At 41.9% G+C, this 26,842-nt stretch overlaps 1 protein-coding gene across 1 annotated transcript in view; it reads left to right on the top strand.

Annotated features, from left to right (window-relative positions):
• Positions 1 to 26,842, top strand: part of cemip (cell migration inducing hyaluronidase 1) — a 375,103-nt gene that overhangs the window by 66,480 nt on the left and 281,781 nt on the right. Inside the window, exons 2-3 of the mRNA XM_034184142.1 lie at positions 16,567 to 16,716; positions 25,524 to 25,661. Of these exons, the coding sequence (XP_034040033.1) occupies positions 16,659 to 16,716; positions 25,524 to 25,661 (196 nt within the window). The 5' untranslated portion in view covers positions 16,567 to 16,658. The remainder of the gene's footprint in view (positions 1 to 16,566; positions 16,717 to 25,523; positions 25,662 to 26,842) is intronic.

The following is a 26,842-nucleotide window of genomic DNA, read 5'->3' as shown; positions in this document are numbered from 1 at the left end:
GTCCTTCACAGAAAGCGTGTAAAGGCACATGAGCTGCCATCTCCTCCACGAGTCCATCACGTAACCCATCACATGCGTCCCGGCAGGACAGGTCGGGTCCTCCGCCCCCGAATGTCTTGTAGAAAAAATAGTGTCAATTGCGTTCAAAGACCACTTTAACAGATCCATTTTTGTCGTTTTCCAGAAGAGCAAAGCTGCAGCCTCACAGACAACACGCCACAGAAGCAGGAAAGATAAGGAGGGAGGGAGAAGAGAAAAGTGCGTCCGTCTCGGCCGAGTGCAAGCTGGCAAAAAAAAAAGAAAATGTGGTGACAGTGTGTCGTGTGCTCCTGCGCGACTTTGTTTGGGGCAAGTTCTACACCCAAGGCTGCGCGTTTCAGTCGTTTCTTCCAGGTCAGTCTTGTGCTCCTCTTCGGTATTGCTTGACATTGTTGCGTTATTTTATCATGCTTATCTTGGGTCCACGGCAGCCGTCTGGCCTGTAGTGCATTTTCTTCCTGTTTGTTCTGAGTGCTTGCTGACGAGCATGCACCGTGGGCTCTGGGCTCTCTCCCGTGGTAAGTCTGTTCATTGTCTCACTTGTACACTGTGCCATGGCTGATGTTAAATTTTGCCTTAGAGCTTGGGTTGTTATGGTATTCTGCCGTGAATTCCTCCGGCGCTCCCCCTCCTCCTACTGGCAGCGGGTGCACGCACCTCCACCGGCAGGTAAGATGCCAACCACACAGGCAGGGTTAATGTAGCACTGGGTTTGTATTCATACTTGTGTTTCTCATTTAGGCACGAGGAACCACGGTGCATGTGGCGCACGTCGAGCTGCCACTTCCTGTTAACCCTCTGGGGCCGACCCCATCATATACAATGGCTGAGTAGAAGTTTTACTAAATTATAAATAACTTTTTAATGATATGAGATAGAAACTTATTTATTTATTTATTTATTGCTGAAAGTCTTATTTTTAAATTGTAAAAATAAAACTACATTTTGATAACACACCTCTCTTTATTTCCCGTACCTAGTGCAGCCATTTTGGCATAATTTAGATTTGAATGGTCCTGGGGCCATCTCCCCGGGTGGCATTGTTGGCCTTCTTCCTAAATTAAATTACATTTCACTCTCAGTCATAATTGAAACCATTCTGCTTTACATATACATGGATAGATAGATGCACACCCTGGTGTGCGGCGGATGAGGGATGTTGCTCATGGGAGCTATAGCGGTGTAACAATGGCGGTGTAAATGCTGCTCTGCACCTTACCCACCTTTTTGTTAAAGGGGATCAGACTCACAACCTTCCGGCCACCAGATTCCTTCTCTAAACTTTAGGCCACCACTGCATAAAGTGATGCTGTGATACATGAATGTGGAAAATGAATTTACAGTTTGCAGGATGTAAAAAAAGGTAACACCACAAAACAAAGGGGAAAAAACATTTCTGATTATTTTATTATTTTTGTTAATTTAATCATGAAATGTTCACTGCTGAAATGCAGCTTCACACAGAATGAGGAACGTGTGCATGTTTCTGAGTGAATGTGAGCATGTCTGTGGTAAATGTGAGTGTATCCATGCATTAAGGTGTAAATGCGAGTGTCCATGCATAAATTTGAGGGTATGTGAATGTGAGCATGCATTAATGTGAGCACGTTTGAACGTCTGTCCATGTGTGACTGTGAGCATGTTTGAACATCTGTCCGTGTTTGTTATTCATAATCGCTGAATTTACACATTTGCCATTCAAATACTGAGAAGAGACGTGCGGTGAGGCAGCAGCAACTCAAATTTCATAGAACTGATGTACATAAGTACAGCTGTATGTGTGTGTAATGTGTTTCGTGTGTTGAGTGATCAGAAAACGGCTGCAAAAAGGCACTAGGTGAGGCACGCGGTTCTCCTGCCTCATGTTAGGGGGCACTAGTGATCCCAGGGATTCTTCTTGCAGCAACTCCTCAGCTGCAGAATAAGTCACAGCAAACTACAAGAGCAGCCGTTCATTTATTTTTTTCCTCTCGCCTGCACTTTACTTTCAGAATGGAGGATTACATATCCAAACTGAAACAATTTTTAAAACTGGACTTTCAATCAAAGCAGGAGGTATTAATGAAAGAAAGACTAATACCATAGCTGAAAGGTTTGTTTCAGACAACAGAAGAGCCGCTCTTTTCAAACAGAGTGGGACACACGTAATGTCTGTCTGTGTGGACGTCCAGTAAGAAAGTTTTTCTGCCTCCTTTTCTCAACTTGTGACAATGCCTGGACTCAGATGGGATATTGTGGCCTAAAGAATTTACAAAGAAGGCTCAACAAACACGAGCAGTTGATCACTCACATTCAAAGCCAGAAAAGACTCCAGACATACAATTGGAAAAGGACTGATGGACGACTTTCTTCCCTGGCAGTGATCTCCACTGAGACAGAGAGACTTTTAAAACTGATGGAAGCTAATAAACTTCCACAAGCAAGTCCTTGATGCTTTTGTTCAGAAGGAGCGACACATGGACTTCATTTATAAGTAAAGGTAATAATAATGTTTTTTAATTAAATGTGTTTTTTTGTGTGCTACAGTTTGTATGTGTAAAGAATGGTGATATGAGATTTTAAACATAACCTGTTAACTGCTGTCAATCAAACACAGAATAAGCTACTCTGTGTCGGTTTATATGTTTGTAAATCTGATTGTGATAAAATCAGTGCCTCACCAGCCATCAACCTCACCGCACATCACTGGGTTCAAGGCCCAATGTAACCAAGTGGCGTGAAGTGTGGACAACAAGATGACATCGGGGCACGGCAGAAATCCATCACAAGTGCTTCACCTCCTCTAGATAACCCTCTCAATTTGGAAGAACACATCATCATCATAATCACCTGCGAATTCGCTGGATCAACGCCATCCACATCCTTGTTAGTCATTGTTTATATGCACTGTGAGACCTGGAACTCTGCTGGCATTGTGGTGCATTCTGGGAAACGCAGGGTGCCACTAGGGGCATTATGGGAAATGTTAAAGTACAGAATAGGGTAATTTGTGGCGAGTCAGCAACCTTTTATGGAAACTCATAATGGCAGCTGCAGAATGATAAACATTCCATATATCAAAACCCAAATGCTTTCATATGATATAGTGACCTATTGCAATGTTTTATAATAATTATAATACTTATAATAATATTAGTTATATATAATTTAGTTATAATAATATAATAACTAAATTTGCTTTAATTTATGTTTTTGAGATATAGCGGTTCATATTTTTCATTATAACTTTCCATCATGGGCGCAATTTGGTGGGGGATAGGGGGGACATGTCACACCCCCCCCCCCCACCTTTTCAACATGCTATGCCAGTCTTATGTGCAAAACCATGTCAGAATAGTATCTTTGTTTCTGCAAGTTTGTATTTTTAGCAGCATTGACTTGTTTACAACACCTGTTTCTTGTTTGTCACATTCGGAATTTTCTGGGACTGCATTTGCCCAGATTTGAAACCAAAAATAGTTGCCTCTAGGGACTAGTGTCTGTCTACACATAAGTATCAATGGACCATATGCTAATTTACTAAATTCTGAAAGTTAGAAAAGGAAATCGGAAAAGCTATCTGGGACCTCAGAAAGCCCATCTGCAATTATTGCTTGATCTCCAAAATCAGTCTATGCAAGCGAAATTATGTTCAGTATGAGTGTTGTCATTAGTGCCACTTTGAAAATTAAATTCATGATAAGTAATTTATCCTAAACTTATGATTTGTTGTTTTTTGAAACTTATGCAAAAACAAATCTTGAGAAAAAAAATACAGTATGCGATAGTTAATAATTATTAAGAGCCTGTTCTTTCATATTTCTGAATACATTTTACCACATTGCAGTTGTTTTTTAATGAAAACTCAACCTATCATTCTTTTTGAGTTCTACACATGTGGTGATACCTTATTTACACCAGGATGTTAATAAAATCAATGCTGGCTATTCTCAGAATAAAGTACTTATATCCACGGTTTCAAATTGCATACGGCAAATGATGTCCACTTTATGGTCTTCTCAAAACATTAAAATTACTGTTCTGGATGCTCACAATGCATCTGAGCTTATCTAGAATCCATTGGCTTCTTGGGGCCTAAAGCGGCCCCCAGACCCCCGGCCTATGGGCTTCGGCCCTGCGGGCCTCGCACTTTGTTCCCCCCAATTGCTAGTTCTAAATTGCGCCCTTGCTTTCCATTAATGGTAGAACAATGGTAGAACTACAAAATTATTCTGATATTGTCTGCTTTACGGTGTTTATAATCATTCAAATCTCATTTATATACTTTTTTAGTTATGTACCATTTCACAAGACAAATGTCAGAGAATTGACATTTTTGTGCATTAGATGCATGAAAGAAAAAATACATGAAAGAAAAATAAACATAAGACATTCTGTGTCTATTTTAACTTCGTAGCTACATTCTAGCATGGTATCTTGTTTTATTTCCCTTTCTGTCTCAATTTACCTAATACCCCATCACACATAGCCAGAATGAGGCTGTATGGTGTCAGAATGATGATTTGGCCCCCCTCCGAAAAGTCTCCAGTTGCACTTCCAAAACATTCTGACAGCCATCTGCGAGAGTCCACACAATTGGTCCCAATGGGCAGGCGGCCCAGAGTGTGTTGCACATGTTCAAAACCCTCCAGGCACTGTCAAGTTGGGACACCTGTCCGACCGCTGTCCATGTGCAGTCTGAGCACCATCTGACCACAATTTACATATTCTGATGGTGGCAAAACAGGATCCGGAATTATTTGAGCACATACGAGGGAACCTCCCGCGCCCCCAGAGCACAAAGGAACTGTTGATATGTATGTGGCACGCTTCATCATGTTCAGTTAATGTGAACAGCGCGTTATCAAACTGAAGCAGAATTTGTGCCGAAGTTGCTGACGGCAGAGCAAAAGCAACTTTGTGTTGAAGTCTCACAGGACATACTGGACTTCACAAAGAGTGAATCCGACTTCATGGACACCATAATCACTGGTGATGAGTCCTGGGTGTACGGGTACGACCCGGAAACCAAATTCCAGTCGTCACAGTGGAAGCATTCCACGTCACCAAGACCAAAGAAGGCTCACCAAGTGCGCAGCAACGTTAAGGTGATGCTGACTGTTTTCTTTGACTCCCGTGGTGTACCACACCACAGGGGCAAACAATCACCAAGGAGTACTACAGGGATGTCCTCCGTCGCCTACGTAATGCTGTGCGGCGCAAGAGACCGGAGTTGTGGGCCACAGGAAATTGGCGCATCCATCACGACAATGCTCCAACACATTCCTCGAACTTAATTCAGACTTTTTTGACGAAAAACCAGACTCCGGTGGTTCAACAGGCTCCTTACTCTCCTGATTTGACCCCTTGCGACTTCTGGCTCTTCCCCAAACTCAAGATGCCATTGAAAGGAACGAGATTTGAGACAAGAGAGGACATTATGGCGGCAACGACAGCGGAGCTGAACTCCATTTCAAAAGAGGCTTTTTTGGAATGCTTCCAAAAGTGGCGGCACCACTGGGAGAAGTGTGTGGACTACTTTGAGAGTGATTAGGTGTCCAACACTCCAGGTATGCCAGTTTTTTATTTCCCAGCCAAAGGTCCGATACTTTTCTAACAGACCTCGTACATATTACTCAACTACACTTGACACTTGGTACTTAATGCTTTTTTGCACTTCTGGTTAGATGTGAACTGCATTTCATTGGTCTTGTACCTGTACTCTGTACAGAGACAATAAAGTTGAATCTTATCTAATCTAATTGGTTGTTGTGGTAATTTAACAGAATTCACGTGTTCATCTGAGTTGTGTCAGATTGATAGCACCAAGAAAGGAGTTAATCTTAAACATGAATTTCATTTTCAGATTACTGGTGGAACTAAAGGTGTCAGGTCACCCTGAGCATGTGGCTTCTGCTGGTTTATTTTCAGGCTCTGCTTGTTCACCTTCTATCCTGAATGGCCCTTGTTGATGTTTTTCAGTCAGTTTCCATCACTCCTTCAGGGCCAAGTCAGGGTGGCACCTCTTCTGTCATTTCCATTGGGAGATCCCAAATCATTCTCAGGCCAGATGGATGATCCAATCCAGGGTGACCTCCTCCAACAACTCAACAAGAAACATGAATCAAAACACACAGAATGCAGGAGGACTGAAAATAAACTTAATGCGACTGAAAGAGACTGGAGACAAACCAGTGCACAATAAAAGTCCATGAAACTACCTAGAAACTGTGGAATCACCAGACAAGAGACCGATTAAGGAGAGTCGAGAGATGAAAACACTGAACAGAGTGAGCCCTGGGCCCCATTGCATGAAACGTAGGATTCAGACATCCAGGATAAATGACTGAGCTTGGCTCATTGTATCCAAAACAGGAGCATTCAGGCTTAATCGGCTACACAGAGACCAAGCCAGGATGAGCAGACACGGACACTACGATTGCAGATTTACCAATGCAACCAGAACAGTGTACTTCTCGGCGGAGGTAGAAGCCCTCATCAGGATCAATATCAGAATAGCCTTTATTCGCCAAGTATCTACAAGATACATCTATGAAATGACAGAAAGTGTGGCAAAGTATTGCAGACTGCCTGAATTTATAATTATAATATTCATAAGTAGTGTACAAATACTGACTCATTGCTCCACTGAAACCATAACAATTACAGTCCAAATAGTTAATTAACATCTCTGAAAATGTAGTTGTACCTTGAATATGAATCAGTTGAAATTGTAAATGAAATTGTGTAAATGTAACTCCATCACAGTCTTTGATAAATAGAGGAGCTCACTGACTTAATTGAATAAATAAAGTTCATCTTATGTTTGCTCCTCTGCTGTGTCATTAGACTTAATGTATGCAAGTGTGTGTATGCTGACTGATTTTATATATATATATATATATATATATATATATATATATATATATAAATAAAATGATGCCTTTACCACTTGGCCCAGTGTGTGTACTGTCAGGTGCAGGTGGAAGGGCTCCAGGAGAGATATGCTGCTGACGCAAAGCTCCCCCTTGCAACCAGGATGTTGCCTGCTCTGGCCTTTGTGCTATCAGAAGATGTGGTTGCTTTATTTGAAGTAGTCCATTAGGAAATAGCTGAGGAGCTCCAGCCTGTGGTCATCTACTTTGAGGACACCTTCGTCGGTCACCCAGGTAGGACAAACCACAGGGTCCAGTTTTTGACCATGCTATCTGGAACATATCAGGCAGAATACAAGGAAGAGCTGCCATGCACAAACAGCGTCGAAGGCTGGCAACGCCGTCGGCTGTCACCACCTGAACTTCTGGATGTTCTTGGATATACTAAAGAAGGAACAAGCAATGAACAGAGTGGTTTTCCAGCATTTGAGAGCCAGCAAGCCTGCCCCACCACAACAAGTGTACCAAGACACCACCTGCAGAATTCAAACCACTGTGGGCAACTACCAAGAGAGAGATCGCTTGGACTTCCTCTGCAGTATTGCACAATTTGCAGCTATGAACAATGTGCTAAAAAATTATATGAAACATAATTGAAAAGACTCATTGATACAACAACACATTACATGCCAAATTATCAAATCGTAATGTCAATTTTTCATGCTTGTTTTGTAAATATTTGGTTATTACAAATAAAGTTCCAATAAAGCAAGAATATGATTTGTTTATATCTACTGTCATATGTACCGTTTGAAAGGTTAATACAATGTATTACAAAAGAAAACATGCACAGGGGTAGATAATTGGGAAAGGAAGGCTACGTCATCACCAGAACCAGAACCAGAAAGATTCAAGCTTTTCTCCCTGTATGTGGCACCCCTTAGGCGTATACTGCAGAGTTTTGGGATTGCCTTTCATTGTTATGCTGATGATACTCAGTTGTACATGCCGATAACTGTGGGAAATCTCACTCCCATAAAATCCCTGGAGGACTGTCTTCTATCAGTGAGAAGTTGGATGTCTAGTAACTTCCTACTTTTAAACTTTGATAAGACTGAAATGATGGTTCTTGGTCCAGCGAGACATCGGCATCAGTTTGACCAGCTGGCGCTCAGCCTGGGTTCATGTGTCATACATCATACGGACAAAATGAGGAACCTTGGGGTAATTTTTGATCCCACATTGTTTTTTGACCTCCACATCAGGGATGTTACTAGGACTGCTTTTTTCCATCTGAGAAATATAGCAAGGATCCGCCCCATCCTGCCCATGGCTGATGCTGAGACCCTGTTTCTTCTAGACTAGATTATTGTAATGTTCTATTTTCAGGGTTACCACAGTCCAGCATTAGGGGTCTTCAGCTGGTTCAAAACGCTGCCGCCAGACTTCTGACACGTAGCAGAAGATCTGAACATATCACACCCATTTTGGCATCTTTGCACTGGAGCAGATTTTAAGGTTTTGCTATTGACTTATAAAGTTGTTCATGGACTGGCGCCATCTTATCTGGCTGATCTGGTGGAACTCTACGTGCCAGCCCGGGCTTTGTGGTCGCAGGATGCGGGACTTCTCTGTGTTCCCAGGGTGAAGAAGAAGTCAGCAGGTCAAAGAGCCTTTTCGTATCATGCACCCACCCTGTGGAACAGTCTTCCTGCGACCGTGAGGCAGTCTGAGTCCGTGGACATTTTTAAGTCAAGACTCAAAACTTATTTTTATTCTCTTTCTTATGAATAGTTTTTATTCTTTTACTTCTGTTTTTATTTATGCATTTGAATTTTTTTATTCATTTTTAATTATTTATTAAATTTTATGTTGACTTGTTTTATGTAAGGCGCCTTGAGACGGCTTTTGCTGTGATTTGGCGCATTATAAGCTAATTATTATTAAATATTCAAACCATTCACACAAGGAGTAAATAATACAGTCTTACCTGTCCATTTCAGTGAGATCATCTTCACTTTGATCAAAACATCTGAAAATAATTGAATTCGTTGTCCTGGCTGAAGAAAAGTCCATGATGGTTGAAGTCTGCTGTACTGATCCGCGACCAGCATGGTCAGCTAGAGGTGTAATCCATTCATTGCGTCTGCGGCTGATGGTTCGAGTCTCTGCTGTGAATGGATCCTCTTGTTCCACTGCGAGCCGCTTTGCGCTGCAAGATAAAAGACTTGCAGTCCCTCATCTGCTCAAAATGTCTCAAAATTCCCATGATCCACAAAACAATCAAATAAAATAAAATAATGTGAAAATAGTAAGATTTGCCTCCGTGTGGAGTGGAGAATCCGCACGACACTGCGTGAGCACTTGTCAGTATAAGTATTCCACTGCCAATCAAAAGGATTCTGCCGGCGAGATTTAACTGTTCTGACACTTGAAAAACGATGATGCAGCTCCGACCTGAACCACTCGGTTGAAACGGGGCTGTTAGTAGCCTGTAAAAATCCATAAATTAGTCCATGAATTAATGGGACTATTAAGATAATGGTTCTGGCTCTGTGATCACTTCCTTCTTCTTCTACAATGTTGGGACTCGCCAGGAAGTTCCTGGTTTTCAGTGACGTGCAGTTCAAAATATGACTATTTCTCTCTTCAGTAACTGCGCACGAGGAAACGACACATTTCAAACTGTTGTTTAATTTTAGTCTTAGATACTCAAAAAAAAAAAACCAATACGTATCGTGTCACCTACATTTTAACCACCACTTTAACCACTGGTTTAACCACAGCTTTAACCATTACTTTAACCACTGTTTTGACCATTGCTTTAACTGCCACTTTATCCATTGCTTTAACCGCCACTTTATTCACCACTTAACCAGCACTTTAAGCACCGCTTTAACCAAAGCTTAACCACTGCTTTAACCATTGCTTTTACCACTGGCTTAACCACTGTTTTAACCATTGCGTTAACCACGTCTTTAACCACTGCTTTAGCTACCGCTTTAACCACTGCTTTAACCATCTCTTTAACTACCACTTACCCACCGCTTTAACCATTGCTTTAACCAGTAACCATCATTTTAACCATCCATTGGTTTAACCATCGTTGAAAATCATTGTTTTAACCTGTGCTTTATCCATTGTTTTAATCTGTGTTTTAATCATTGTTTTAACCAGTGTTTTAACCATCATTTTAACCTGTGGTTTAACCATTGTTCTTTATCCATTGTTTTAACACGTGTTTTAGTCATTGTTTTAACCTGTGGTTTCACCACTGTTTTAACCTGTGTTTTAATCATTGTTTTAACCTGTGCTTTATCCATTGTTTTAACCCGTGTTTTAATCATTCTTTCATCCTGTGGTTTAACCATTGTTTTAACCTGTGGTTTAACCATTGTTTTAACCCGTGTTTTAATCATTGTTTTAACCTGTGGTTTAACCATTGTTTTAAATATTGTTTTAACACATACTTTAATCATTGTTTTAACCAGTGCTTTAACTATTGTTTTAAATATTGTTTTAACACATACTTTAATCATTGTTTTAACCAGTGCTTTAACTATTGTTTTAAATATTGTTTTAACACATACTTTAATCATTGTTTTAACCAGTGCTTTAACTATTGTTTTAAATATTGTTTTAACACATACTTTAATCATTGTTTTAACCAGTGCTTTAACTATTGTTTTAAATATTGTTTTAACACATACTTTAATCATTGTTTTAACCAGTACTTTAACCATTGTTTTAAATATTGTTTTAACACATACTTTAATCATTGTTTTAACCAGTGCTTTAACTATTGTTTTAAATATTGTTTTAACACATACTTTAATCATTGTTTTAACCAGTACTTTAACCATTGTTTTAAATATTGTTTTAACACATACTTTAATCATTGTTTTAACCAGTGCTTTAACTATTGGTTTTAAATATTGTTTTAACACATACTTTAATCATTGTTTTAACCAGTACTTTAACCATTGTTTTAAATATTGTTTTAACACATACTTTAATCATTGTTTTAACTAGTACTTTAACCATTGTTTTAAATATTGTTTTAACACATACTTTAATCATTGTTTTAACCAGTACTTTAACCATTGTTTTAAACATTGTTTTAACACATACTTTAATCATTGTTTTAACCAGTGCTTTAACTATTGTTTTAAACATTGTTTTAACACATACTTTAATCATTGTTTTAACCAGTGCTTTAACTATTGTTTTAAATATTGTTTTAACACATACTTTAATCATTGTTTTAACCAGTGCTTTAACCATTCCACCATCACCTTGTGCCTGGTGCTTTATTGACTGTAATGTAGGAGCAGCAGATAAATGTCTTACCCACGGTACCACACTGGTCAGGTGCGATGCCCCCATGACCAAAACGTCAACACTGGCGCTCCCTCTCAATGCACGCAGTACTCCTCAGTGTCTCTAAGTCACCGCTCATTGGACCGATTGTTCTGTCTGAGTTATTTTCATTAGTTACTTCATCCAAACCATCAACATGCTTATTAGACCCCATTCCTGCCAGGCTGCTCAAGGAAGTCCTACCATTATTTAATGCTTCAATCTTAAATATGATCAATCTATCTTTGTTAGTTGGTTATGTACCACAGGCCTTTAAGGTGGCAGTAATTAAACCATTACTTAAAAAGCCATCACTTGACCCAGCTATCTTAGCTAATTATAGGCCAATCTCCAACCTTCCTTTTCTCTCAAAGATTCTTGAGAGGGTAGTTGTAAAACAGCTAACTGATCACCTGCAGAGGAATGGTCTATTTGAAGAGTTTCAGTCAGGTTTTAGAATTCATCATAGTACAGAAACAGCATTAGTGAAGGTTACAAATGATCTTGTTATGGCTTCGGACAGTGGACTTATCTCTGTGCTTGTTCTGTTGGACCTCAGTGCTGCTTTTGATACTGTTGACCATAAAATTTTATTACAGAGATTAGAGCATGTCATAGGTATTAAAGGCACTGCGCTGCGGTGGTTTGAATCATATTTGTCTAATAGATTACAGTTTGTTCATGTAAATGGGGAATCTTCTTCACAGACTAAAGTTAATTATGGAGTTCCACAAGGTTCTGTGCTAGGACCAATTTTATTCACTTTATACATGCTTCCCTTGGGCAGTATTATTAGACGGTATTGCTTAAATTTTCATTGTTACGCAGATGATACCCAGCTTTATCTATCCATGAAGCCAGAGGATACACACCAATTAGCTAAACTGCAGGATTGTCTTACAGACATAAAGACATGGATGACCTCTAATTTCCTGCTTTTAAACTCAGATAAAACTGAAGTTATTGTACTTGGCCCCACAAATCTTAGAAGAATGGTGTCTAACCAGATCTTTACTCTGGATGGCATTTCCCTGATCTCTAGTAATACTGTGAGAAATCTTGGAGTTATTTTTGATCAGGATATGTCATTCAAAGCGCATATTAAACAAATATGTAGGACTGCCTTTTTGCATTTACGCAATATCTCTAAAATCAGAAAGGTCTTGTCTCAGAGTGATGCTGAAAAACTAATTCATGCATTTATTTCCTCTAGGCTGGACTATTGTAATTCATTATTATCAGGTTGTCCTAAAAGTTCCCTAAAAAGCCTTCAGTTGGTTCAGAATGCTGCAGCTAGAGTACTGACGGGGACTAGCAGGAGAGAGCATATCTCACCCCTGTTGGCCTCTCTTCATTGGCTTCCTGTTAATTCTAGAATAGAATTTAAAATTCTTCTTCTTACTTATAAGGTTTTGAATAATCAGGTCCCATCTTATCTTAGGGACCTCGTAGTACCATATTACCCCATTAGAGCGCTTCGCTCTCAGACTGCGGGCTTACTTGTAGTTCCTAGGGTTTGTAAGAGTAGAATGGGAGGCAGAGCCTTCAGCTTTCAGGCTCCTCTCCTGTGGAACCAGCTCCCAATTCAGATCAGGGAGACAGATACCCTCTCTACTTTTAAGATTAGGCTTAAAACTTTCCTTTTCGCTAAGGCTTATAGTTAGGGCTGGATCGGGTGACCCTGGACCATCCCTTGGTTATGTTGCTTTAGACGTAGACTGTGGGGGGGTTCCCATGATGCACTGTTTCTTTCTCTTTTTGCTCCGTATGCATCACTCTGCATTTAATCATTAGTGATCGATCTCTGCCCCCCTTCTCGGCATGTCTTTTTCCTGGTTCTTTCCCTCAGCCCCAACCAGTCTCAGCAGAAGACTGCCCCTCCCTGAGCCTGGTTCTGCTGGAGGTTTCTTCCTGTTAAAAGGGAGTTTTTCCTTCCCACTGTGGCCAAGTGCTTGCTCATAGGGGATCGTTTTGACCGTTGGGGGTTTTCATAATTATTGTATGGCCTTGCCTTGCAATATGGAGCACCTTGGGGCAACTGTTTGTTGTGATTTGGCGCTATATAAGAAAAAAGTTGATTGATTGATTGCTTGATTGGACACACAGTCAGTCTGATGGTGCCCAAGGGTCCTCTGAAGAGACCTGGTACCAAAGATCTGCAGTTGTTGTCTGGTCATGTGATTAAAGCTATGGCCTTGTGACCAGAGGGTCCTGTGTGTGTGTGTGTGTGTGTGTGTGTGTGTGTGTGTGTGTGTGTGTGTGTGTGTGTGTGTGTGTGTGTGTGTGTGTGTGTGTGTGTGTGTGTGTGAGGCATCACTGTAAAGCACGTCGACTGTAAAATGTGCTATATAAATGTTGTCAATGTACATTTAGGTCACTGGTTTGAGTCCAAGTCTGACAACCTGACAGTAAGACAGGAACCACTAGGACCCATAAAACTTGGATCTCCATTCTCTTTCAAAAACATCAGCATCATCAAACATCTCTGACCTTTGACCTCATGGCTCTGTAAGATCTTCTCAGGTGTCTCTGCATCTCAAAGGCCGAGGACCCAGAGACATGAACGTCCCTGCTGAGATCAGTGAGTGTCTCTCCATGTTCAGCACTTATCACATACAGACACTTCTGATGGATGAGTCCAGGAAGTTGTTAAGACTCTGGATCTAAGAATATGGCAGACTCAGACCCTGGGACTCCTGACTCAGCGTTCCCTCTGATTCATGAATGCAGATGGTGAGATGAGGTAAGTCTCAGAGGGTTTGTGCTTGTGCTGCTCAAACAGGACGGGCTTCCTGCAGACACGCAGGAAAACGTGGAGATGGACGTGAGTGTGCAGTCAGCAGGTTCTGCTGAGCCTGCTCCACCCAGCACTTTGTTCTTCCCCACACATGTATGATTACACGCTATTCATGGACTTAATGCTGGCTTCTGCAGGGGATTAATTGCATGTTTAGTTTCCCCTGGAGGGCCTGAAACCCTCTCTGAGCATGTCCTCCACCCTGAGGTGTGGTCATTCTGGGAGCAGCTGGTGTTTGAACACTCAGAAAGAGTCTCACGCTCGGCGTGACCCAGATGCCACCGGAACCTCCAAACGTGGTACTGTGGACGTGTCGGCCAGAGAGGCTGGATCCCAGCTGTCATTGTGGCCTTTTCTAACCCAGCGTCACTGTGAGCGTCAGAAGGTCTGCTGGATGGGGCTTGAGTTTCACAAACGAAGGAACAGAAATGTGACTGTCGGTCTGTTACTGGGAGCCGTTCTTTTGGCTTCCTCCAGATATCATCACAGCGGATCCACATGTTGATCTGCTACAAGTTTTAAATCGGACGCTGTTCCTGGTGTGATGCCTAATGATTCGGATAACTGGAACACAGGTGACCTGTTGAAACTCAGCAAACAAACAAACAAAAAAAACCTAATTTCTTCTGTAATCTGAAATCGATAACATTCAACTCAAGCTGTGACACACAAAACTTAAAAGAACACATTTTGGCTAAATTCTGCTTTACGACACCTCCGTTTGTGTGAGTGACTGTTTGTTCATTTGATTTCCAGAATTCAAAGGTGACAGCTGTTTAGAGATCAGAAGACCAGACTTTCTCTGTAAAACTTTAGGTGCCCTGACGCTTGCACGACTTTGATCCACGCACTTGCACGCACTTCATTGTGACGATCCTTCCTGCTGTGCTCCCAGCTGGATGCCGTGCTTTTCTTCCACTGAATGCTGCGTTTTGTGCACTGGATGCAGCATATATAAAATAATTATTTTGTAGTGGATTTATCATTTTCTGTGAGTTGGCTGTTGGAAACACCTCTAATCACTTCCAGAATCACAGAGGACCGTTTCATCTGCCGCTTTTTTTTTAACTCTCTCGTTTGTGCTCTTCATGAGGTGGAGAAAGCATTTGGAACCGTCTAAAGGGCAATTATTTGTAATGTTTATATTGTATTGGCTTGGTAAAACAGTTGCATGTTCATTCCTTCTTATGAACACCTGATTTAACATGTCGCTATAATCGTTCAAATGAGCTGTGCTGTGATGCGGTGCACTGACGCAATCAATCGCACTCACACGCAGTGTTTTTAATTGTTTGCGTAATGTTCACATAATTAATGCGTGATGGAGATTTTGAACATTTCAAAATTTTCTTTGTGCACTTGCATGAAGCCGTGCACAGTTTATAGCGGTTTACAATGAGTTTGAGACAAGTTTACTCTCCTGCACGGCAGAGTGCATGCAAGTGCGCGGATCAAAGTCATGCTAGTGTTGGGGCACCTTCTGTTTTGTGACATTCACCCCCCACAAAGACATTCACCCGACAAAGGCAGAGACAGTCACTCCACGAAGACGAAGACATTCACTGAACAAAGACAGCCATTCACTCTGCAAATATAAAGACTTCACCTAACAAAGGCAAAGACCAGAAAGATCTCAAGAAAGACTCAAGAAAGATAATTCACACAACAAAGACATTCACTCCACACACACACACACACACACACACACACACACACACACACACACACACACACACACACACACACACAAGTAAATGTATGTCTGTTCTCCAAGCAGTAGTGCAGTTCCAGCTCCCCCCAGCAGAGGTCACACGTCCATTTTCTGCAAACTTTGTTCTGCTCAACTTTGTTCCTTCAGACTTTGTTCCTGCAGATTTCGTTCCTTCTGTCTTTGTTCTGTCAGTCTTTCTTCCTGCACACTTTGTTCCTTCAGACTTTGTTCTTTCAGTCTTTGTTCCTGTAGTCTCTGTTACTTGTCGTTGTTCTTCCAGTCTTTGTATCTGCAGACTTTGTTCCTTCAGTCTTTGATCCTTCAGTCTTTGATCCTGCAGTCTTTGTTCTTTCAGTCTTTGTTTCTACAGACTTTGTTCTGGACCTGGACATGACTTCTGAAAATCAGCAGCATATTAGAGTTTTATGAATTTTGTCAGTTTGACGTGATTGTCCTGTGGTTTGTCTTCATGTTATAAAACAGATGTTGTCTGTCCTACAGCGCGTAGCCGTCAGCCTGTTTGTTGCCTGTGTGTTTATTTCCTGTTTCCTTCTGCTGTTGAAGTCAGACATTTCTGAGACAAACATACTGTATGTAGATTCATAGTTGCATTTTTAAACTAAAAAGATGATGATGAGTAAATTATCTTTGTTGACACCAACCACTAAGAGGCAGTACAGAGTGGTGCTGTTAGCTTGTCTCTGTTTTGTGCTGATGTCACACTCCTCAGGGATTGGCTCGTCGGCTCGTCCTCCTGCTGAGCTGTTCCTGTGTCTAAATATTTCATGTTTGTGCTGGTGTTCCAGGTTCCTGTGGTCCAGCTTGGCTGACATCTGGGTGACACCCACTGGGAGGGGTGAGGTGACCTTTGGTGACTTGGCTGTGGAGCTGGTGACAGATGAAGAGCTGGTCAGTGTTTGTAGCAGCACTGCTGCTGCTCCCCAGCATCCGATCAGGTGAGTTCATGACTGTGACCTTCAGCTGACTGATGGACAGCGTCAACAGAACAGACACGCCCCCTGAGCTTTTATATCTTCACACTTCTTTTCTCCAAAATTTTAAAGATGAAGATGGTAAATTTCTGCAACATCATCTAAATTCGGTAAAAATACAAAATAAATGTACAAGTGAGGAAAGCCAACAGGACACCTATGATTACAATGAAGGAGTTGCATCTCTCGGAGGTTGTGATGGGAGAGACTTTTGTATGTTGCTTCAGGTTGTTGGTTCTAATGTTCATTCATTTATTTGCTATAACAGCTTACTCCAATCAAGGTTCACCAAGGTGGCTGGAGCCTATCCAAGCTGTGATAGAGCAAGAGATGGGGTTGACCCTGGACAGGGTGCCAGTTTGTTACAAATAATGAGACAGCACAGAATATTATAAGAACAATGAATGTACTGTCTGAATGTAAGACAATCATGTTACTGGTAATGATGTGTAATTGATGCCTGATGACTTAAAGTCTGTGCTGGAAATTCTGAAATGAATGGATTTTGTTTTGTCTGTTAAAATATTTAATTCCTGTTATAAAGAGCAGACAATACAACAATTATCATCCTTCTGTTCCTTCATGTCCATGAATGTAAACAAGGAATTAATGTACTAACATGAATGAGTTGATGCGCTCATATCATGACCACATCAGCCGACTCCACGTGTCCAGTGCATGGCATACTGAAGGACACCGTGTCATGTGGACTGTAACTCACACGGGGCAGCCTGGCTGATGGTGTCCAGTGCACACTGAGGTGCTCGCTGTTGAATGCATTGCAAAGGTGATATGTGTTTTATTTATTACCATGTGAGGACTGCATGCCGACACATGTGCGTTGCAGTGACATGTTGAGAGGTGATGTTCTTTATGGCACGATATGTGTTCTCCAGCTGTGAGTACCGATGGGTGCCAAAACACCCACCTGCGCAGAGCAACTCACAGCTGGATTTTTTTTTCATTTTTTCATTCATTTATATACGTAGTGCCAAATCACAACAGAGTTGCCTCGAGGCGCTTCACACAAGTAAGGTCTAACCTTACTAACCCCCTGAGCAATAGTGGTAAGGAAAAACTCCCTCTGAGGAAGAAAAATCAAGCAGACCAGACTCAAAGGGGTGACCCTCTGCTTGGGCCATGCTACAGACATAAATTACAGAACAATTCACAAAACGAATATACAGGAAAAGCTGTTGGTGCACAGGACAGGAGGGTCTCCAGCACAAATACCACACCCATCTCTGGATGGAGCTGCACCTTAAACAGAGAGAAAAAACAGAATCAAGCATCAGAAAGACAAAAAATACAGTATAATTTGTCAGCATTAAATAGCAAGAAAAACAGGAAATACTAAGGTGATCGCCAGCCAGTAGCCCTGAATGTCACTAAAAGTTCCAGAATTTAGGTAAAGTTGAGGCCGCGGCATGGTCCGTTTCCTAATAAAATGAATTAAAAGAGTGAAAAGTGTAGAACTATACTATACCAGTATGCTAGCCATACGAAAGGGAAAAAAAGTGCGTCTTAAGTCTGGACTTGAAAGCCTCCACAGAATCTGACTGTTTTATTGACGCAGGGAGATCATTCCATAGAACAGGGGCACGATAAGACAAAGCTCTGTGATTCAAGCTGGAAAAGTTGGTCCCTACCTTATAGACTTCTGACACAGAGGAGGAAGCTTGTCTCTCATAGTCCAAAAAATAGGAGATGAGTGCGAGGCGTAAGCAGGCTGCAAGGTGATCATCAGTCATGGAGGATCTTCATTTTTATTTGATGATTTTCACATGTGAAAAGGCAGACTCACATGAATATGTTGATCCAAAAAGTGCAGTCAAATTCTGTGCAGTTTGTCTGGAATTTGGGTACTTTTTTTTCTGCATTAGATTACAGAATTGGACATTCATGTCAGGTGTTGCTCTGGATTTGCGCTCAATGTCATTTTTCAGTGTGATCTCATTGTCAATAGCACAGCTATCCAGGTTGAAGAGTGATGCCACTTTGGACATTATACAATCCACATTGTATTTGCATTGTTCCAGCTGCTTTTAAACATGCCGTGGTTCGACCTCTTCTTAAAAAAACCTCACCTGGACTCGTCAGTTTTATCTAATTTTAGACCTGTGTCTCATCTGCCATTTCTGTCTAAGGTTTTAGAAAAGGTTGTCTTTTTACAGTTACATTTTTAGAAGACAATCTCATCCTTGAAAATTTCCATTCTGGGTTTAGATCACAACACAGCACTGAGTCAGCACTTTTAAAAGTTCATAATGATATTACTCTGTCAGTGGATGCAGGGAATCCCACCGTGCTGGTTCTGTTGGACCTCACAGCAGCCTTTGATACTGTGGATCACACAGTACTTGTCTCCCGGTTAGAACATTTTATTGGCATTCAGGGTACTGCACTTAAGTGGTTTAGATCATATTTGGCTGAAAGGAGCTTTTCTGTCATGATTGGGGACCTCATCAACTGCTCATCAGTCTTGTGGAGTGCCGCAGGGTTCTGTCCTTGGGCCGATTCTGTTTTCTTTGTACATTCTGCCATTGGGGTCAGTTATAACCCAGCACAACCTGTCCTTTCATTGTTATGCAGATGATCTGCAAATCTATCTGCCTGTGAGGACTAATGGGAGTGATGCTTTGTCATCATTATTTAATTGTATTCGTGATGTAAAGCAGTGGCTGTCCCAAAACTTCCTTTACCTGAATGATGGTAAAACTGAGATCATGGTGTTTGAGCGCTCTGGCATACCAAATGTGGTAACACCAAATTTTGGTGCTTTGGCTAACTATGTAAAACCAGCTGTCAAGAATTTGGGAGTGATATTTGACAGCTGTTTGAGGTTTGATCAGCTAGTTTTTTCCAACTTCGCCTTTTGGCTAAAATAAAGCACTTTCTCAGTAGACGTGATCTTGAGACAGCCATTCATGCTTTCATCAGCTCCAGACTTGATTATTGTAATGCACTTTATTCGGGCATTAATCAGTCATCTCTTGCATGTCTCCAATTGGTGCAAAATGTTGCTGCTCATCTTTTAACACTTTTAGACGTGAGCATATTACGCCCGTCCTGTACTCACTCCACTGGCTTCCAGTTCATTTTAGAATTGATTTTAAAATTTAGTGTATGTTTTTAAAGCTATTTATGGCCTTGCACCTCCCTACCTATTTTAACTTTGCGCACCTACAGTAGGACATTAAGGGCGTCTGGCCAGCTTTACTTAGATGTTCCAAGGTCAAGATATACACGCTGGGGTGATCATGCTTTCGTGGTAGCTGGCCCCAGACTGTGGAATGAGCTACCTCTTGAGTTAGGTACTTTCCTGACCTAGCACTTTTTAAATCTAAGTTAACGACTTATTTATTTAAACTGGCTTTTAACACTTAGTGGGGAGGTGACATGTTCTGATATTTTTATGTTCTTTTTTATGTATTGTTTTAAAATTTTATTCTATATGTGTTTTATTTTTGTGAATTTGTGTTTTTAATTTTAAGCACTTTGGACACCACTCGGTGCTGTAAAGCGCTTTATAAATAAATGTTGATTGATTGATTGACATCTATATTTTCCCCAAATGGAAAATAGGGAAAACTGACAACAGGCTCAATGGATGCAAAGTCATTATAATGCCTGTCAAATTCTGACAAGATGCTCTGCACTTGATCATCATCATAGCATGCACTCCCAAGCTCTGCACAGTCTTTGCCCCGATGCCTAAGATTTGGATCCATGTGTGGAATGTTCCGCAGATCACACTGTTGTAACCTGCTTGATAGCAGGTGTAATGTTATGGTTAAAGGTCCGGACGGGACTGGACCGGTACAGACGATGAACCCAAATGCTGGAAGCAAGGAACAGAACTGGTTGTGAACAAAAAGATATTTATTTACAATAAATAAGAAAATAATAAAGCTGCGCTGGGGGTGCCTGCAGAGTGGAGATTCAGCCCCCTCATAGCGGTGGAAATTAGGGAGCTGCAGGTTCCTGAGCCAGTCTTGAAAGAGAAGTGAGAAGAGAGTATATGTTACTGGAGCTGGGGCCAGGTGGGACGCACAGAGCCGAGAATAGGAACTAAGAGAACAGAGGAGAGGAGAGGTGAGTGATTGCACTCGTAACACTGAAGCCTTTAACAACAGACAGTTTGCAGAAGGCTTAAAACAGGAATGTTCACATTTCTGGAAATAAGGTTCACAGTCTTGGAAATAAGATTTGCTGTTCAGGAATCATTCACAGTTCATGAATATCTTCAGAGGTCAGGTGCTGTGCGTCTTGTGATGCGGTTCCAATTAAGTAGGACTTTGCTTCAGAAACTACTTGGAAAGTTCTTAATAGTTCAGCATCAGAGTTTATGCAGTTCTTGGAACAGCTCTTGGAAATAGTTTGTGAATATAGTTCTTGGAAACAGTTCTTACTCATGCATAGTCACAAACAGGAGCAGCATGAGAATGGGATCTCACAGACCTGCAGGAACTTAACTGAAGTGTGGCAGAGCTATACGCGCTGTAGCTGAGAGCCAGAGAGTTCCAAAGTGACGTAGTGCAGAAAGTGGCCAGGTTACCTTGAGATTTGCTGTGGAAAGTTCAGATGTCAGAGGGCATGGAAGTGTCGGCATAGACAAGGTCTTGGATTTCTCATGGAGACACACATGTAGAATCCAGCAGTGACTGAGCTCAAGGCCGGGGTTAAAGTAACCCACTCCTGATGAGCCGCAGATGAGCCTCAGGTGCAAGTATCTGATGAGCAGCAGGTGTTCCTTGGCTCTGCAGCGTGCCACCTGGAGGGAAAACAGACAAACTACACACAAGAGGTTAAAAAGGGAAGCGGAGAGAGGCAGCCAAAAGGCTGGCCACAGCATGTAACTTGCTTTTAACCGTGTTCACAGAGCCGACCACGTTGATGATGTGTTTGTCCTCAGATTGGTAAGAAAGCCTAATTCCAAGAGCCACTGACTGCCTTCTAGCTGTGTATAGTGAGCATGGTTTGAATGTTTAAGAAATTCTTTAATTTCAGGCAATAATTAAACAATTGAATTCTGTGTGCAGCAGTAGATCTGTGTGCTCTGCACCTGTTTCCTCCAGTTGCACACAGAATAATCACCTCCTCAGCATCCCGGCCCGAACAGTCTTGTTAGCCACACCCATCACATACGTATGGACTGTTGTGATGCTAGTTGACTAGTTAACCTTTCAACTCCTGGACTTTTCGGTGCATAAAGGTGATTTAGCCTGGAAGTTTGCGTTGTAGCTCTTGTGAATCATCTTGAAATGCCGCTCCAAATTCCCTTTCTTTGGAAAAGCCACATTTGCATTGCACATAAAACAGATGGATTTACCATTTGAATAAACAAAAAATAATCCTCCTCCCGCTCTGAATGAAAATAAGTTTTCGTTTTTCTACTCTGCATCCTCCTCAATAGAAAAAGACAAAGAAGAGTGAGGGCTTTTCTTTTTCTATGGTGTTTAATGGCAGCCTACATCGTTATTGGTGCATTGCTGCCACCTTGTGCTTCAGTCCGTTATAGCAGCACTAAATCCTCTTAATGAGTCCAGTGTCATGCGATCGACTGGAGCTCAGCCTACAATCGACCAGTTGATTGTGATCGAATGGTTGGGCACGCCAGCTCAACATCATCCACCCTTTTCTCTCTCTCCTTTTTGGTATTCATCAGCTCATCAAAATATTCCCTCCACCTTCTCAACACACTCGCTTCACTTCCCAGCACTTTACCATCTGTTTCCTTTACCACCCTAACCTGCTGCACATCCTTTACAGCTCTGTCGCTTTTTCTGGCCAATCGGCACAAGTCCTTTTCTCCTTCCTTACCATTCATCTTCTTGTACAGCTCTCTAAATGCCTTTTCCTTTGCTTTTGCCACTTCTCTTTTCACCTTATGCTGCATCTCCTTGTACTCCTGTCTACCTTCTTCATCTCGCCGACTACTCCAATTCTTTTTCGACAACCTCTTTCTCATTATGCTTTCCTTGACGTCTTCATTCCACCACCAAGTCTCCTTGTCTTCCTTCCGCTTTCCAGATGTCACACCCAGTACCTTCCTAGCTGTCTCCCTCACCACATCTGCAGTACTTTTCCAGTTGTCCAAAATTTCTTCCCCCAGTCCCTCTCTCACCTGCTCACTGAATTTCACACAACAGTCTTCCTCCTTCAGCTTCCACCATCTGATCCGTTGTTGAGCAATAACTCTCTTCTTCTTCTTCTTTACCTTTACAGTCATATGACAAACCACCATCCTGTGCTCGTCCTCCTCCCTTTTCTTAAAGTAGGTATTCATCACAACCATTTCCATCCCTTCTGCAAAATCAACTACCATCTGTCCTTCTACATTCCTGTCCTTGAAACCATATCTACACATTAATTCGTCATCACCTCTGTTCCCTTCGACAACATGCCCATTGATGTGCGCTCCTATCACCACTCTTTCATGCTTGGTCACACTCTCCACCACCTCATCTAACACACTCCAGAAATCTTCATCTCGCAACCTGCCTGAGGGGCGTATGCACTGATGATATTCATCATCACCTCTTTAGTTTTCAACTTTACACTAATCACCCTGTCAGACACTCGCTTAATATCTAACACACTCTTAATATACTCTTCCTTTAAAATGACCCCAACACCATTTCTCTTCCTATCCACAACATGATACAACAACTTGAACCCACCGGCTATGCTCCTGACCTTACTTCCCTTCCACTTGGTGTCCTGCACACACAATATGTCCGCCTTTCTCAGCCACCTCTCTGCCTTTACCAGTCATACTGCCAACATTCAAAGTCGTGACTCACTTCCACCCTTCTAGTTTTCCTCTTCTTCGGCTGTCTCTGGACAAGTTTTCTTCCCCCTCTTCTTTTTCTTCTTTGCCCAGCAGTTTCCCAATGTCCGACAGCATGCTGTTGTTCAATGGCCCAGGCCCTGGCTGACTTGTATCCCGCATCTTTAATTACGCCTTGTTTTACACCGGATGCCCTTCCTGACACAACCCGCCTCATTTATCCGGGCTTAGGCCCGGCAATCAGAATGGACTGGCTGCACACCACATGTGGCTGAGTTAAGGCGTGCTGAACAATTATTAAATATGATATGATGCATGTGTGCATTTCATAAAACCACATGTGACCGGCTGTGTCCATTAATAGTGAAATGAGCTGCACTGATTGTTTTTTTGGTTGTTGTTTATTAGTTTGCTCTCATGATTTCTTGAAAAGTAATGGATCAACATGGGTGGATATATGTGCTTTTTTGGTGTGTTAAATTTTGGAGATGATCCAAATGTGGATCATAATTGATTTCTGATAATAATAATAATAATAATAATAATAAAAATCTTTGTTCTTATTGTACATACATACATACATACATACATACAATGAAATTTGTCTTCTGCATTTAACCTTCGTAATTACAGTTAGACACAATCCCACCTCTAGTGGCGTGAGCTGCCACAGTCCCACAACAAGGAACCAGCTGCAGATGTAGAGATGCTGCCTTGGTCAGGGCAGAGAAAGGAGCAGACCTTAAATAATCACGTTTGTGATTGTGGGAGGAAACCCACGCAGACACAGGGAGAACATGCAAACTCCACAGAGAAAGCACAGGGGTGATCCCACAGTCTTCTTGCTGTGAGGCATCCATACGAATCACTAAGTCACTGTGTCAACATGGTCCATCTCTCTATCTTGATCATCATGTAGGATGCAGAAGTCATTCTTTATCATGCTTTATTTTTGCTGGAACCATCGGTCATGGATTAAAGATGTGATATGAATACTTTATCAGTCTGTCATCTTTTTTAAGATGTTGAGGGTGAGATGTTTAGCTTTGAGGTGCACTTCATTAAGGCATAATTCTTCAGAGCTGTAGTCACGGTTACAGGCAGTAGGTCCAAAATTGACCAAATGTTTTGGGAAGCAGGCCTTGATCTGATTAGGGTTAGAGTTAGGGTTGGGGGCTAGGGGTGAGGTTACAGGTTATGGTTAGGGATGGGGTTAGGGTTTTAGGTATAGGTTGAGGGTTGGGATTTGGATGGGGGTTAAGGTGTTAGGAATAGGGTTATCGGGTTGGAGATGGGGTTATGGCTAGAGTAAGGGCTGGGGGGTAGAGATGGGGTTAAGGATAGGGTTAGCAGCTTAGGGGTGGTTTTTGTGTTAGAGGCTTGGCATAGCTTTAGGGGTGAGAGATAGGGTCAGGAGTTAGGGGTAGGGTTAGGCGTTTAGGGGTGGGGTTAGTATTAGATCTTCAGAATAGAGTTAAGGGGTTTGAGGGAGGGTTCGGAGTTAGGGAAAGGATTGGGGTTTAGGGAATGGGTTGGGTGTTGGGATTAGGTGTTGAGTTTGGGAGTTAGTGATCATGATAGGTGAGTAGGCATGGGGTTATGGGGTTAAAATTAAGGTTTGAGGTTGGGGTTAGGGATTTGTTTACAAGATTAGGGGTTAGGGATGGGTTAGGTTTAGGGGTGACTGGAAAATCACTAAGGGTCTTTGGGCAAGGTCCTTTATCCCCTAGTTGCTCCCGGTGTGTAGTGGGCGCCTTGCCTGACATCGGGGTGAATGTGAAACATTGAAGTGTAAAGCACTTTGAGCATCTGATGCAGATGGAAAAATGCTATATAAATGCAGTCCATTTACCATTTATTTATGTTAGCAGGGTGTCATCTGCCCCAAGATGCTGGGACTGGACATTAACAAATGTGTGGACTGTCGGGTTTCAGGTCCGGATCTTATTTGCTGAATTGATGTTTTTATCTTTTGCAGTTTGTCCAGATAAGGAGGCAGGACTGCAGCCATGGATGCCGGGCCACAGTGAAGAGCACCGTGTTGTGATTGGTTATGGCAAGAAGGTTCTCCTCACATCCTCAGCCACCGTTCACTCCATTGAAATCCACAGTGGAGGTAAAGTTTGAGTGGTCATCCCCCAAACGAGGGTAAAACAGCTGGTGGCCACAGGACCCATGATGTCCAAAAGTGTTGATGCTTTAAACTGTCCAGATCAGAGTCCTGTAACATCGAGTATTGGCTGATGTATTAATGCTTCATAACACACTCCCAAACATTCAGAGACCACTAATAAATCCCGTTTGGTGACCTTTGATCCTGATCGCCTAGCTTTGATCCCAAACTTCAACCAGATTGGTCACTTTTAATTACTAATCTTTGATCCTGATCACTGATTTTTCAACCACATGAATGAGATCATTTTTCTTTGTCTGTCTGTATGTCTGGCTTAGATCCTGTTGTCAGGATCAAATGAAGCAGGACTAAGATGTGCATCCTGACCTTTGATGCTCATTGGTGACTTTTTGAGCTTGATTTCCAAACTCTTTGATCCTGATCACTCATCTTTGATCTACTGATTTTTGCCCTTACTGATGAGGTCATTTTTCTTTGTCTGTACGTCTGTCTTAGATTCTCTAATCAGGATTAAATGAAACAGGATTAAGAGGTGCATCCTGATCTTTGATCATCATTGCTTTGAGTATAATTGGAATGAGGAATCAGTCCCCGGGTTTGTGATTTTTCTGGATCAAGACCAAGGATCTGCACCTCGATCTGGATCCACAGCAGAATTTAACCAGCTCTTCTTCGACCATGCCTACTGTTCCACAAAGTTTCCTTTCTTTTCGAACTGTCCTGTGGATAATCACAGTCACAGTGGCTGGTGGTTACAGACCTTCTGTGTGTGTGGTTGCTAGTTAAGTTCCCAGTGGTAACTGCCACATGACCTCGGCTGTGTTACGAGTGTGGGAGTTGGGTCATTGACGATCTAACTCCTTCCCTAACTCACTCACTCCAATCTAACTGACTTAAAGAAAGTGACAAGTTCAGAAACGGAGGCTGAGAAGACAACTGATGTTGAATTTCAACAAACATCGTTTGAACTGACCGCTAACGTGATGACAAAAAGTCACAGCTGTCTGTCTGTATCTGTCTATTTTTCTGTCTGCCTGTATCTCTCTGTCTGTGTTGGTCTGTTTGTACCTTTCTGTCTGTCTGTCTGTATCTGTTTGTGTCTGTCTGTATCTGTTTGTGTCTGTCTGTCTGTCTGCATCTCTCTGTCTGTGTCAGTCTGTTTG

The sequence above is a fragment of the Thalassophryne amazonica genome, chromosome 2 (genome assembly GCF_902500255.1).
Source record: "Thalassophryne amazonica chromosome 2, fThaAma1.1, whole genome shotgun sequence".
In the NCBI taxonomy this organism is placed as follows: Eukaryota; Metazoa; Chordata; class Actinopteri; order Batrachoidiformes; family Batrachoididae; genus Thalassophryne; species Thalassophryne amazonica.
This window is presented reverse-complemented; position numbering and strand designations above follow the sequence as displayed.